Here is a 14535-nt window from a genome sequence, read left to right as displayed (position 1 = left end):
GCATATACCCAAAGTTTTCGTGTATGTTAGCCAAGCATAACTCAGTACAAATTTGCAGCTATCACTTTCCTTCCTTGAAGTGTTCTGACATGTTTGTCATTTATCTGGATTAACTGTGTTTCTGATCAATACCTCTTTTTTAATAATGAGAATGGTCAAGCATTGCATGATGAGTGGTATTGTGCTGCTGGCCTCCATAATCATGATAAAATAAAATCCGTGTTCTGAATGGGTTACCTTTTTATGACTTGCCTTATGGGGATGTGGGGTTTTTTGCTCACTAGCTGATTGCTCATATGAACGTAAAGATACAGAATATAACAGAACTGTATCAGTAGATTTTTAAGTCATATTATATTCAAAACGTGACTGCAAAGCTTTTTAATTTACAATTATGTATTATTTTTAATGCAATGCATGTTTTTGTGTCTTTCTAGGTATGGCATGAACTGCCTCATTCAGTTTGAGGATTTTGCTAATGCTAATGCATTCCGCCTCCTGCATAAGTACCGTAACAAGTATTGCACTTTCAATGATGACATTCAAGGTAACAGACTCCTTCTCTTCTCTTCACTCTTGTTAGGCTGACAACCCAGAAAGATCTTAATTGAGGTACCAGAGGGAGAAAAAATATATATATATATATCTTTCAGCTTTCCTGTGATATTTGAAGATGTTCAGTACAGGTCACATTTTGCCTTGAGTTTCCTCAGCATGGGTTTCTGGTGAGCTATCTTTGCCCTTAACCTTTCCCTTCTCATTTATGCCTCATGCTTTATTTAGATGCTCAGTCTTCAGGGGTTGTTTTTTCATAGTTTAGTGTGCGAATGGCTTTCCCATATAAAATATTCACGTCAGATCTTTGGGAAAATGTCAAAGCTCAAGCCTGGACTGTGCTTCCCTCAGTTTTTTTGTCGCTGCAGTGACAACTGCTCCACTGTTTCTGTGTGCAGCAGAGCTTGCTTGATAAATGTCAAACTTTATTTCAGTTCTTAAACTGACAACTCAGTTAAATATCCTACTGACTTTCTTTGCAGTCTCAGGGCTGCATTTGCTTTTAGAGGGAAGTTGTCTCCCTGACTCTGCTTTTCCATCTGAATCATTTGCAGCAGCTGGCAAAAGGAAAGGATTGAGGGTGGGAAATGTCAGCAATGGGGATTCCCCCAGTGCTGACTATAGTCAGGCTTCTTGTCCCTTGCCTCCCAAGAAGAAAGACACACATGTCTGATGCGATGGATGCTGCTCCTTGGGTTGCTTTGTTTCCTGCCAGGAAGAGAGCACTGGAAAATAACTTTCTCTAGGGCAGTAAGTGCACTGGCTTCCATCCTTGCAGGGAGACTGAAGTCAGAAGAACTGCTGGAGAGAGGTTCCCAAGGAGGGTCCTGGATGCTCAGCTGCCTCTTTACCCCCATCATGTTTCTTTGTGTTGTCACCTCAGCATCAAAAAATGGGACTTTATCCATCTTCACTTCTGACAGTTTGCAGTGACACTTCAAGCTGAGCATTAGGAGCTTGAGTTTTCCAGAAGTTGTTCTTGAGTCATTCTCAGGACCTAGGTCTTATTTCAGGGACTAAATGCATGGTGGTGGATTCAAATAGCCCTTGTCTTTGTGATGTCAGGGATTTGGCTACCCACAGGAACTATGTTTCTGTTATGAGCCTGGCTGAGTTTTATTCCTGTGTCTGAAACGCATTATGAAGGACAAACTCCCAGATGGAAAATAAACTAATTATAAAATGTCATTTCCCTTTGTAAGAAGCATGGTGCCACTTACCCTGCAGGTCTGAGCGTAGCCATGGCTACAGCAGACCAAACAGTGTCTGGAAGTTTCCCTAGTTGTTTAGAGACCCAGCTCCCACAGGGAATTCTCTTTCCTTGCAGGATGAAGGTACTCACCCTAAATCAGAAAGATTCAACTAGAATGTGGTCTTGAAGAAATGGAAGGGAAGCTTTTCAACAAAATGGTTGTCATAGCAGCTGTAGGTCTTCCTCAGAAGTATAGCCACATGCAGTCCTTTATTCAGTTTCTGAAATCCGATTTGTGTTTGCGGGTCTTTTCATATTTTCATAAATGATGTCCGGGAGTTTGGGGTGATCTCCATCCTTAATGCTTGTGTAGTTTCCAAGAGGCGAAAGCAGATGCATATAGCCTGCTCTGATCTCGGTCATTTGTCATCATATCCCCATAAATACCTTCAGTATCTTTTTTGTGTAGGATATCATCTTCCCCTATAATGTGGCAGTGGAATAACAGCTCAAATATAGATCCAGTGATCTCCTTTCTGTTCCAGCTCTGTAAACCCTAAGGATCTTTCACCTGACAACTTTAATGAGGATAGATGGTGCTAACTTCTTTAGCAATACTTAGAGATTTTCAGTTTCTAAATAGCATGATTTTTTCCAAGCTGCTTGAAAGAGTGGTCTCCTCTGTATGCAAGTTCTATTTTCTGCCACTAGGAGTGTACAATCGAAAAGTAGCATCAGACCAAGAAAAGCAAACAAACACATAGTTGCATCTGATTTGCCATCATCTTCTGAAGATAGTTCTTACTTGATATTTTCAACATAATTCCTCATATTCCAAAGCTACTTTAAAGATAGAAATTTTTATATATTTTATGGAAGGGCTTGAGGCTTTTTTCACTGCCCTATTTGCAGGCTGTCAGCATGCCTGTAACCGATGCCATTGCAATATGTTTTGGAAACGAAGTGTCTGCCAGAACACTGATCTTCTAAAACCACTAAAGACTGGCCTTCAAGGGTCATCTATAGAGATATTCAGGAATTTCTGGAAATAGTTTTATCTCCATACCTGCTACAGCACAGTCACATCCTCTACTTTGGAAAAAGCTTTGTAACTTTTTCTACATCCCCTTTCTTTTCTCACAGAATTGGGAACAAGGGTGAACAGGATTCTGACCAACTGCTATAAATCCATATTGGAATGAAAATTGCTCTTATTTTATCATTCTAGAAATCATCTTGGTTTTCAGCTGGGCAGTGAATTTTTTGCCTCTGCGATAATGATAATTTCTTCATATTTATATTTTCAAATTATTTTTTTACAAACACAATAGCAATAATGTTGCTTTAGGGAGAAAATATTCTCTTTTTTCCTTGGATTCTTGTTTGGTTCAGTTCTGACCACAAATAGGCTTGCTTCTTTTTTTACTTTTCCTCTCTGAAACACGCAGAAAATGATTTATTGAAATGAAAATCAGTGAAAGCCTGGAGTTCAAAACAAATACTTTTATCTAGTTCTTTCTAACTATTAGAGAGAATTTTCCAAAACTGTGGAGTTCTTTATAATAATTTCCTATATGGGAGAAATATTAACTGATGTTGTAATGTCAGGCTTCACATTTAGAAATACCTGAATTAGATCGGGTTGCTAGCTTTGATCATCTCCAATATATTTAGGAAGGAGGACTCGTAAGGACAGGGTGGAATTTTCTTTTAAGTGACAAGATGTGTTGGGTTTTTTTCTCTTCAACCCCTGTTGTAGAATGGACCAATTCCCGAAGAATAGTCGGGGCTTGTGTCGCCAAACAAAGCTGTTTGTAAGGATGGAGGATGTTCTCTGATTGATCACCCCTGGAAGGAGGCGGGGTGGAGATTCACTGTTCAGGAGGTTGAGAATCCCTTTGGAGAAACTAACCTGTTCCCTTCTGTGCTGCAGGGACATTAGACGAATCTTGTAAGATGGGTTAAAGAAGAATTCCAAGTCCAGGATTGCAGTGCTCATGGGTGCGATGGGCTCGGGCCATACCTGCCCGCCCCTTGTCAAACCCAGCTGGAGTAGAACAGGGTCCCTTTCCACACCCATCGCACTTTTGGCGTGTCTGTTGAAAGAGTTTTTGCTACTCAAGCACAGTCATTGGCTTAACGCAAATTTGCACGTTTTGGGAGCCACACATTTGTATTACAGGGGTCTCTCGGCACCCATCACATGGTAGCTGGTTGTAGTCATTGATGACGTGGGTAAATTTGAAATACAGGCATAAGTTTGATTTTTTTTCCCCACCCCTGTACTTCAAAATTGCCTCAGTGGAAAATGACAAACTTCTGCAGTATAAGCCAATCCACATAAAATACGGGTTTCTTTATGTGATAATACTGTAAGCTTTTATTCTAGTGTTATAGCTCTGTTTCATTGTGCCCACAGTTGCTCTCCCCTGTTATGGGAACAGAGCCTGTATTTTATGCCAATGAAAATATTTACATGAAGAGATTGCCTTGGATTGGAATTAATTTCAGTATCCATCACGACCTTAGATGTCATTAGTTTTTAACAGCTATGCTGTTTAATTGCATCAAAAATTTATTAAAAGAAACAGACTTAAAATAAAAATTTAGAGCACATATAATTTAAGATTGTTATTCCATCTTACATGTGTGGTTTGATTTAAAATATATGTTAAATGTACAGCAGACTGCCATTTAAATAATTAGGAAAATTATACCTGGAAGTTATGTTATGATCAATTTTATGTTCAGTCAGTGAAGTTCTCAGAAATCATAATTTATCTGTCACTAGCATTCTCCTTTTTAAGACTTAATTCTTTTTGACGTTAACATCAGAAATAACACTTTCAGTACTTGGAAATTCCAGTTCTTGAAAGCAAATTGTAAAGAGGTTTGGGGTTTTTTGTTGTGGTTGCGATGGGCTTTCAATTCATTCTCTGTTCAAGAATTTGGAAGATGCAAAGTTGAGTGACATGGAATAGCTCATATGTTGATACATATCACAAATTCTGATATTATGTGCAAACTGTAGAAAATCTTTTTCATTATGAGGTGACATTTGCTTCCTTGTGAAACTGACATTGGAATTTTAAAAATAAAATAATAAGAAAATATTATTAATCCAAATATTGTAGGGTTATTTGAAGAGTATTTTTCTTCCAGTGTATTCAGGACATCACCTCTCCATTACACATTGGAAAATTTACATTGAAATCGGTATGTTTCCCAGTGTATTCCCCACTGTAGCTTTTGTATACTTTTCCACACATCATAAAAGTATGTGTATATACAAGTGTTCATCTGTTTAATTTTTTCCTCATTATAGTTAAAAAAAAATTAAAACAATTCTGATCGTGGGAGCTCCCATCTCCTAAAAAAAGGTCCTTTTGAACAGCCCACAGCCATAGCATTTGCCTTCTTAGCAACTGAGATAGCGCCTTTTAGACAGGATCTTTACTCTCACCTTTTTTCCCAGTAAGTGTAGGAGAGGGATTCTTTTTTTTCCTGGCACTCTGTGCAGTGTTATTTGGAAGATTTTCTGTCTTAACATGTGATTACTATTATGCTGCATATTGAGAAATATGAATTTTACCACTTCCTAATCTTTTAGTCCAGAATGAATAGCTCAGATTTTAGGACGTGCTGCAGAAATTCTTCCGCTCTTCTTGTTCGCTAGCTTTTTAAGATGAGGTAGGGTAAATGATGGAAAGGGACTACTAATACGTGATTACAAGTCCTATTTTTTTAAACTTTAAATAATGGACAAATGCTTCAGTGCCATGAGTCATTTTTGCTAATTTAAATGAAACTATGTCAAATAAAAATGACGTTCTCGTTCCTCATGTTTTGGGGCTTTTTTCTCCCTTTTTTTCTTCAACTGTTGCTTCTGCTGAAAGAGGACTCTGTGCTCCAAAGCATTTATAATGTGCCAGCCCCAAAAGGCCATGGTCTCTAGGATTTCCTTTGACATATTCATGCTCAGTTATACAGTTTACAGTAACAAGTAAGGCTAAAGAATCTTGGACAGAAAACAAAGACTTGATAAAGAATAATGTACTTTGAAATTTCACATCTACAGTATTTTTTTAAGATATGACTTACCTTCCTAGAAAGCTATTATGAAGTGTTTGCTTTCACAGCAGGTGACACTGCTTTAGAAAAATATCTACCATTGTTAAAGTTCTTGTGGTTATTCTTCCTTAAATTTGGGGAAAATAGAATCTGTTTTCAAAATCATGTCAGTGAACAGTGTCTATATTATTCTGCAGAGAAGAGATTTAACCTGTGCTGTGTGGGAGAGGAAGGTGAAGCCATTTCTCTCCTTTCTGTAGTGATGACAGTAGGAAAAGCAGCGAAATTCTGTTTCTGCTTCGTAATGTCTGTGAGAAGTGGTGAGGCTTTGGCAGTTGGATGTGAATTGCATTTTGATTCTTTTCAAAAACTGGAGTCAGTATTCAGGGTGAAATTTAAGGTCATGCCGTCAGTCAGAGCGGTTCCGGTTAAACAGATCTGCTATTCACGCTGGTGGTGCCCCCCTTTCAATAGGAAGGAATAAGGGAAGCTGCTGACGAGGAGTGATGACAGCCGCTGCCAGCAGCAGTGATAGTGGATTCAGTAATCTAATAAACTGGGTTATTATGCTTTTTAGAGTCAAATGGCTGAATAAAAGCCACGTGGAGTACTTTTAAAGTACCGTTTTAGAGCAGTTCTGTGCAGATTGCGATTCATTAAAAAAGCAATATTTAAAGTCCTCGTATATTGCTCTTATCACCTTTGTTCAGAATCACCTTCGTAATGAACATACAGGTAACGATAGTTCACATCCCATACAAATAATCAATGCAAAATGTTACTGACATTCAATGTAGTATTTAATTCAATTTTTGTATCTCCTGTCTTTTTCCTTACAACAGAAGATACATAGACTTTGTAAAAGTATCCCAACTGGTCATACATAATCCTGGCCCATTTTTATGGCTACCAAACTTAGCAGCAGCACCTCAGCCATGAAGATAAACAGGATCCCAGCATTCACATTCATTATAAATCTACAGTGTCTTCATTTTGTCTCCATCACCAGAAAGTGTCTTGAAGAGCAGGTTTCCCGGCTGAGAAGTCCTCTGCAGAGGGCAGGGTGCTGTGGTGGCCGCAGCCTCTGCTGGCAGGGGCTGAAGGCAGAACCTGAGAGTGCTCCAGCTCAGCTTTCCTTGCCAGAAGAGCAGCTCCTGATGGTCTTAGGAACAAGCCATGTTATGTAGGCTTCCTCTTCCTCCCCTGCAAGCACAGCTGTGTAACATAAAACAGAAGAAAGCATTTGGCATCCATCTTTTTTTTATTGCCGGTTATGAGGATTGTTTGGTAGAGTACCAAGGGAAACAGAGAGTGCGGTCTGACTTGTCTCTTCTGCCATTTTTGGTCTTTGCCAATTTGGCATTAGCCAGAGGAAGACTTAATTTCATCTGGGGAAGAAACAAGCTGGCTCTTGGATACCGTGGGGTGGAAGTGTGTCAGCCCGACAGTTGTTGTTCCCAAAGCCATGCCTCGGAGGAACCATTTTTAGATATTTTTTTTTTTTTATTTAGAAATGAGGTAGAAGAAAGTAAATGATCTCAGCTCTCAGAACAAGTCATAAAAATGACTAAATAACTAAAAATGACAAATCTGTATGATCTAAACATTAAGTGGGCTAAGAACAAGGTGTCCTGTATTTCTGATGATTGAAAAGTCATAATTAAAAGCACGTAACAAACTTTTTAGTTCTAAGGACACATTTTTTTGAAATGTTCAGATGGAATTACTTCAAAAAGTGAGTTTCTAAGGGGCATTCTAACTTCAAAATGTGTTCTTAAATTTTGCTAAGGGTTACCTTTTATTTTGGAAGAAGTAACCATTCATGAAACTCAGATGACCCTACTTATAAACCACATATTCAAACCCAGCCTTCAACACCCAAGTGATGTCTGTTAAGGAGAGATCTACCCAGTACCAAGCCTCTCACTACTTCTGCTCTTTTATTTCCTTAGCTACATGAATTTGAAACGTAATTGTGTGTGCCTGCAATATGAATACCTGTTCTGAGCATCTTCTTGAGTTTAGTGTAGAGATTACCACTATTTGAGCTTTAAGCTTCACATTGCTTGTGGGAAGGTAGACTCGTAAATAACGAAAGTGCATCCTTGAGGGGAGCTGCATGTTGTGCAGATGCTGGGCCAAGAGCTTCTGGAGGGCTGGTCACACCTATTTCGCACTTTTTTTGAAGGAAAAATCAGCAGCAATGTGAATCCGGCTCTCAAAAGCAACCAGGTGGCTTGTAGACATTTGCAGTTAGGGCTGTGGTGATCAGGAACAGGATTGTAGGATCCAGCAGATCTCCTTGCGAGTTCTTGCAGGCTTCTCAAAATCACTTTTGGCCTAACCTTTGGTTTCCTTAGGTCAGTCAATGGCAGATCTTTAGTTTCCTTGGGTCAGTCAATGGCAGCCACTGTCTGGAGAAGGAAGAGTTCGGTTCTTATTCCCAGAACTGAACAAGGGGGACATCTCGATTTTTCCACTTTTAATACCTAATCATTAGTAGCTGATACAGTTTTTTCAGTCCTGATGAAATCAATGCTGTCTGTCCTTTCTTCAGAATCTCCTCTAAAAGCACACATTGAGCACAACTTTTCTGATGGCATCATCTACCTCACTACCATATCCCTTTCGCAGGATGTCTTTATAGTTTCTGTGAACATGTTGAAAACTGATGTACTTTCCCATATTTTTTTCTGATATTTACTGGATCCAAGTTCCTTGCAGGAATAAGTAGTTTGAGTCTTTTTTTGGTCCACCTTGTGCCTGGGCTTCAGTGACAATTTTCATTTGTGGAAAATACAAGCATGTTACCTGAAGTCAGTAACCCATGAAAGAAGGGCTTCCCCCTCCAGTAGGCTTTGTGGGCAGAAGGAGTAACTGGTCTTTGGATCAGAAAAGCAAGATACCAGTTCCTGGTGATCAAATCCATCTTTATTCAGTGTGACAGAAGCTGATAGCTAGACTTGGCAGCACTGCAGGGTTGTTTATAGATTTGGGTGCTACAGTTTAAGAAAGATAAGAAACAAATGGGTAAAGTCCAGAGGAGAGAAATAAGTGAAAAGTGTTTTAGAAAATGTAACTCTGAAAGAAGGTGAGAATTGGGATTGCTCCAGATAAGAAAAGCAGGTTGGGACACAGTCCTCAAGTATAATACACATTTTGTTGCAAAGAGAAAGAAATTTAAAAAAAGGTTTTCAACAAAAAAGTGTATTGAAACAGTGGAATAGCTTTCTGAGGATATCATAGGAGTATTTAAAAAGGGATGTTAGGAATGAGTTAGACAAAGATCTGTGAGAAATCACAGAGATATGGTTGATCCTGCTGTTATGAACAGACTGCTTGAGATCCCTTTACTGCCCTACTTTTTATTAATAGATATTTCTCACAATGAGAACCAAAATCCTTCCATTCATGGACAGTCAGGTGTCTCAGTCTTTGTGGTTCTGATTTGGAGAAGAAAGGCCTCCCCAGGCTAAATCATATAACTAAATGTTAGCTTTTTTCCCTGTGTGGCATGACTCAAAGATAGATTTAAAAGGTACTTCTAACATTTCAGACACTAGTAAACAGGAACTCCCTTCGCAGTGGACTGGGGTACTGAGGGCTTTCAGATGCGGTAGGACTGTGGATGTCTTAAATAAGCTGGCCTTACTGAGCTGAAAGTCAGCTCACTTTGCTTCTCTGTAAACGTTCGCACTTTGCTCTTCTACAGTGACAACCTCCCCATGAGAAATAAAGTTTTATTGTAGTCTTGTTTTTTACTGTATTAGAAGTATATCTATGTGAAGAATGAGACCAGTATCTTAATTTTCAGTATCTGGAGTCCTTCAAAATACTTCTGTCTGGGCTCTATCAACTTTTCCTTCTGAAATAGGTAATAAGCAGATTATTTTGTAATAGTTCGAATGCCCCAGCCGTTATGGCCATCCAGTAGAATCAATCAATCTCGTTTTACTAAATGTTACTCTGAAGATATTCCCATATACATTTAAGCTTTATGAGAACAAAGAAGAGCAAACTCCAGTTCCAGTGAGCTTTTTGTTACTGCCCTAAGTACTTGTATCTTTTAGCTGAAAGATGCTGCGTAATTGTTTAAAATTTAATATTTAATGCTTTGCAATTGTTTCCAGAATAGCTATATATATATTTTTTAATTTTTTTTTTTAATTTCAGGAACTGCATCTGTGGCTGTTGCAGGTCTCCTTGCAGCTCTGCGTATCACCAAGAACAGGTTATCAGATCACACAGTGTTGTTCCAGGGAGCTGGAGAAGTATGTATTTTCATATATCAGGAAAAATTGTACTGTGAAGAATTTTCTTAATGTTTAATCAAGTTATATGTATCCAGATGACAAGAATATTAAATGGGTAGAATGATCACTAACACTTGCTGAAAGTTGGTTCTTAATTCAAATACAAACTTACAGAAAAATCTCTGGTCAAGCCTCATATTCTTCATAATAAATTTTGTTGAGAACTGTTTTTCAAACTTGATGGTTTAGCTCTTCAGCTGTGAATTATTGAACTGGTCTCAAAATAAATGAACAAAGCACTTTGGAAAGATGAGGAAATATATCAGGCCACCAAAGAGAAATGAAACAAAATGAAACAAATGACTCTCAGAGTCACTATTATGTAGTAAGAAGCAGTGCCTCTTTGATTTTTCCTGTCATTAAATACAGTTTTTCAGTATTCTGCATGTCAAGCTCATCCATTTCTGAAGATTTTTATGTGCCTTATTTTTTGATACTGAATTTTCAGTATAAATTTCTAAGCCACTGACGCACAAGAGAAGGTTGTATTTATCTACGGTGTGGCTACCTGTCATCTTTTGTATGAAGTCTACAACCTTCATGGTCACCAGACCCCACTATAGGTGCAACATACTAATCCAGTTTTGTGTGGTCCATATATCTTTAATTTGATTCAATATTTGGTGCTACTGAGATCAGGTGTGTAGTTTTTTGGAATGACTTGCATCCATGTCTGGCATGTCAGTGGCTTTGTACATCAAGACTGTCCATCTCTGAAGTTCCTTACCCTGGTTTTGCTCCACAGACAGGTGAATCCATGGTCTAATGTTTTGTTGTTGTTGTGAGTATTGTCAGTGTGCCTGTTTCTGCAAAGAGGTAAAGGTAGATATCATCTCTGCTGTGGGAGCTCATTCCTAGTAAAACTACTTACTTCTTAACTAAAAAGGAGAATCTCACTTGATTCTCAGTGAAACTGAATAACAGAGAGCCAGAAACAGGATAAACCCCATAAATATGTATATGAGTTGATAATCAGAAAGAGTAAGTGGCTTGTTGGCTTGTTTCGTTGCCTGTTTTCAATCTGTACCTGTATGACATTTGATCCTTTGGATGAAATACCATAAAATGCAGTAAGAATGATACATGTTTCAGCAAAATACTGATAAGTGAATTTTCCTTGCCCGTGCTTTCACTGGGAGCACAGCCAAGTCTAGAGTTACAAAACACAAGAAGGAGACTTACCTTCTTGATGGACATTTTAAAGAAAGATAAGGGGCAAAAAATCTTTTAGGACTGTGTTTTACTTTCTGTCATGCAGACTGTGGTTTCCTTTGGTCTAATTTACAAAAAAAATATGATGAACAAAACAAAACTTCAAAGAAGAAAAAATAATTTATGTGTTCTGAGATTATTATGTGGAATAAGTGTTTTCGCATTTTTTGTTACCTTTTAAATGTTTTGTTATGCTATCCATACTGGTGATGCCATCCTAGGATTTATCTATACTGTAATTTATCTATATGATCTAAGATTTATCTGTACTGTTATCTACAGTATGGTTTCTAATTACCAAACGGTAGCAACCATTCATTAGTGTTCACTTTATGAAAAAAAAAAAAAAAAAATCAGTTTTATTCTCAAATAAATTAAGAAACTTTTCTAAAATAGTGGGTAGAGGAAACTAGTGGCCAGGAGATTTCTTTCATTTCTAGTTTTATATACTACTTTTCTTCTCTTTCCTTCAGGCTGCACTGGGGATAGCAAACCTCATTGTTATGGCTATGCAAAAAGAAGGGGTATCGAAAGAGGAAGCTATCAAAAGGATATGGATGGTTGATTCAAAGGGATTAATAGTGAAGGTAATACAAGTTTCTCATTCCTTTAAATGTCATGATAATTATTTGCAGTCTGTAGATAAAGGCAAGAACGTATTCTTTGTAAAAGCAACTAAAGCAATTTCTCTCTCTTGACAAAGCAAGCTGTTTTCTAGAGTGTATTAAATGAATGACAGACTCCCATGTTTCTTCACGGGGCCTGTGATTATGCCTGGAGTTCCTGCACATTTTCATTAGGGATGAGCACATAATGAAGAGAATTTTTCAGCAGTTCATTAAAAATTGTGTAAGGAAAGAAATGTTCAACTTGGGGGTTTAATATTTCCTGTGTTAACGCGACTATTATTTGTTAGCACAATCTTGCACGAAGATGTATAGATACGTTATTAGGATAGCATTCCATTTTTTTTTAGAAGGAACAAAAATATTTTTGAAGAGAATATTTTCCTGGTGTTGCAAGCATGTCATCCTTCTGCAACTGCAAAAACGGAGAAATATTGCCTCCAACAGCTTCTATGCACAGTGATGTAGCTCATGTTGCAGATGTTGTGGTCTGCAGTGCTATCAACACTGGTCAGAATTTGAAGCTGCTGAGAGACTTCATCAGTCACCCTTACCTCATTCTTTCCATGTGCCAAAATAAAGAAACATATGAATTCCATGTGCCAGAATAAAGAAACTGATGTGTTTTAAAAGGTGGTTATGTATTTAATAGTTTGCGAGCTACTTAAAAGAAACGGGTGTGAGGCCAGTTGGCTTTGGTTTTTCACCTTGCATGTTGGTTAGCGGTGGTTATGGTCACCTTTGTTGGTACTGAATGCTTGTGCAAAGTTCTTAGCGGTCTAATATTTGGGATCTTTTACAGTTCACATACCTTTGCATCAGGAGGATGCATTCTACAGTCAGTACCTGTCTTGGTTTATTGAGCAGCATCACAGCACCTTTCACTTATTCTGTTGAAGGAAAAATAGTAGGATCATAGGCATTGAGATGTGAGAGTATTCCAAAGGTCATCTTGGACATTCCTTGCCAGAAGGCACAAAAGTAGCCTGATCAGATACCCAAGAATTCTGGTCCTTGCTACTATCTAAGACACAGAATTTTTTACCGTGTTTTTTGTTTATTTGTTTGTTTTAATGAGTGTTTTTTATACTTTTGGTGTTCACCTAATAATATTAAAGTGGTTTTGCGTCCAAACACAGATGACTGAAGGCCCGTGTATCTTCTGTGGCTGTTGAAACCTAGAGGTTGCCTGAGAAGAATGGTGTGTTGCACAGTTCCATCCACCGTAGAGACTGGGATTATCAAATAATACAATTGAACTACAATCACCTCCTGGTACTGTTAAGGAAACAGTCTGACGGGGCCAGAATTATAGGAGGTTCACAGCCCTGAAGCAGTGAAACAGGTCTTGGCTGCATGTGCATCCAGCCAAGGTGGATAACCAGCCTTTTTCTCTCCTGCTCATTTCTTCTTCCGGCTTCTTTTACACCTCTCCCTGCTAATTTGCTATTCAGCCAAGAAGCCAGGTTGTTGCTCTTGGTACGTAGAGACACATTCCTTTCACAGTTTCTAAATTTGTAGTGACTCGGTGACTGTATTCTTTCCTCACCGCCTTCTAGTTTCAGTGCTCTCAAGCAGGGCCAAAACCAATCAGCATCTCACACAGCCTCTAAGTTCCTTTCCTCTGCTTATTCTGCTTGTTGGGGGTTTAATTTGGGCTTTATCCAAAAATCAGTCCACTGAATTTCATGTCCTGCCTGGAGCATATTTGTGAACTGCTCGTGATAGCCAGACATAACAGCTGTCTGAATTAGATTAGGGCTGAATTTGTGGCCAGATGTTGACGCAAGCAGCGGGAGCTGCCGGTGCACATTTCAGGTCGTTGCTGGTGTTCCTGGAAGACCCGGGAGCACCAGAATTCCCGTCTGGCCATCCTGGGGGGCTGGAGAATGGGTGGGTGCTGCGGCGTGTTGGAGTGCAGAGCCCGCTGGACCTAGGAGCTGGAGATAGTTCAGTGTGAGGCCTGAGCCGGGTATAAGGAAACGTGTCCATGGTGTAGGGCTCTGCAAGTCCTCTCTTGGCTTTCTTCTGCAGCTAAATCTTTGCCCTAAAAAGTGTAAAAAAAAAATTAAAACTGCCCCTCCCTCCCCTTCCTTAAAACAGAAAAGAAAAGAGAATACAATGTAAGCCTCTTGAAGCTTTATTTAACTTCTGGGAAGTCATATACATAGCAGGTAAATAACTAAGCTATTCCTGGTTCCTTTTTTCTGGCTGTACTTTAGGTCCACTTAGGAAATTATTTTGGCTTTAGCTGATTGCAGAAAAGTGCTGCAAGCCTTGAAGGCCTTTCCAAATTTTTACAAATGAAATAAGAGAAGTAAAATTAGAAGTATTTGTGAGAAAACTGTATAATGGAAAGGACTCCACTGTTAGAAAAATTATTATTGCAAAGATAAGATTTGCCAAGCCATGGCATAGATCACCAGTTAACCAACTTTTGCATGTACTATACGTGCACTAAGGAGGTGTATCAACAGAAACCTCTTCAAAAAGAGTCCCTTTAAATTTGCTCCACCAAAAACTGCTTGATCAAAAGAATTTTACTGGAAGCAGGGAGACCGTTTCA

General features: G+C 38.7%; 1 protein-coding gene across 1 annotated transcript in view; it reads left to right on the top strand.

Annotated features, from left to right (window-relative positions):
* ME1 (malic enzyme 1) overlaps positions 1-14535 on the top strand; it is a gene marked incomplete at both ends in the record, with an annotated part of 166500 nt that overhangs the window by 129441 nt on the left and 22524 nt on the right. The window contains 3 exons of the mRNA XM_080342086.1: positions 438-547; positions 9992-10089; positions 11817-11930. Of these exons, the coding sequence (XP_080198212.1) occupies positions 438-547; positions 9992-10089; positions 11817-11930 (322 nt within the window). The remainder of the gene's footprint in view (positions 1-437; positions 548-9991; positions 10090-11816; positions 11931-14535) is intronic.

The sequence above is a fragment of the Nesoenas mayeri genome (genome assembly GCF_963082525.1).
Source record: "Nesoenas mayeri genome assembly, chromosome: 3".
NCBI lineage: Eukaryota > Metazoa > Chordata > Aves > Columbiformes > Columbidae > Nesoenas > Nesoenas mayeri.
This window is presented reverse-complemented; position numbering and strand designations above follow the sequence as displayed.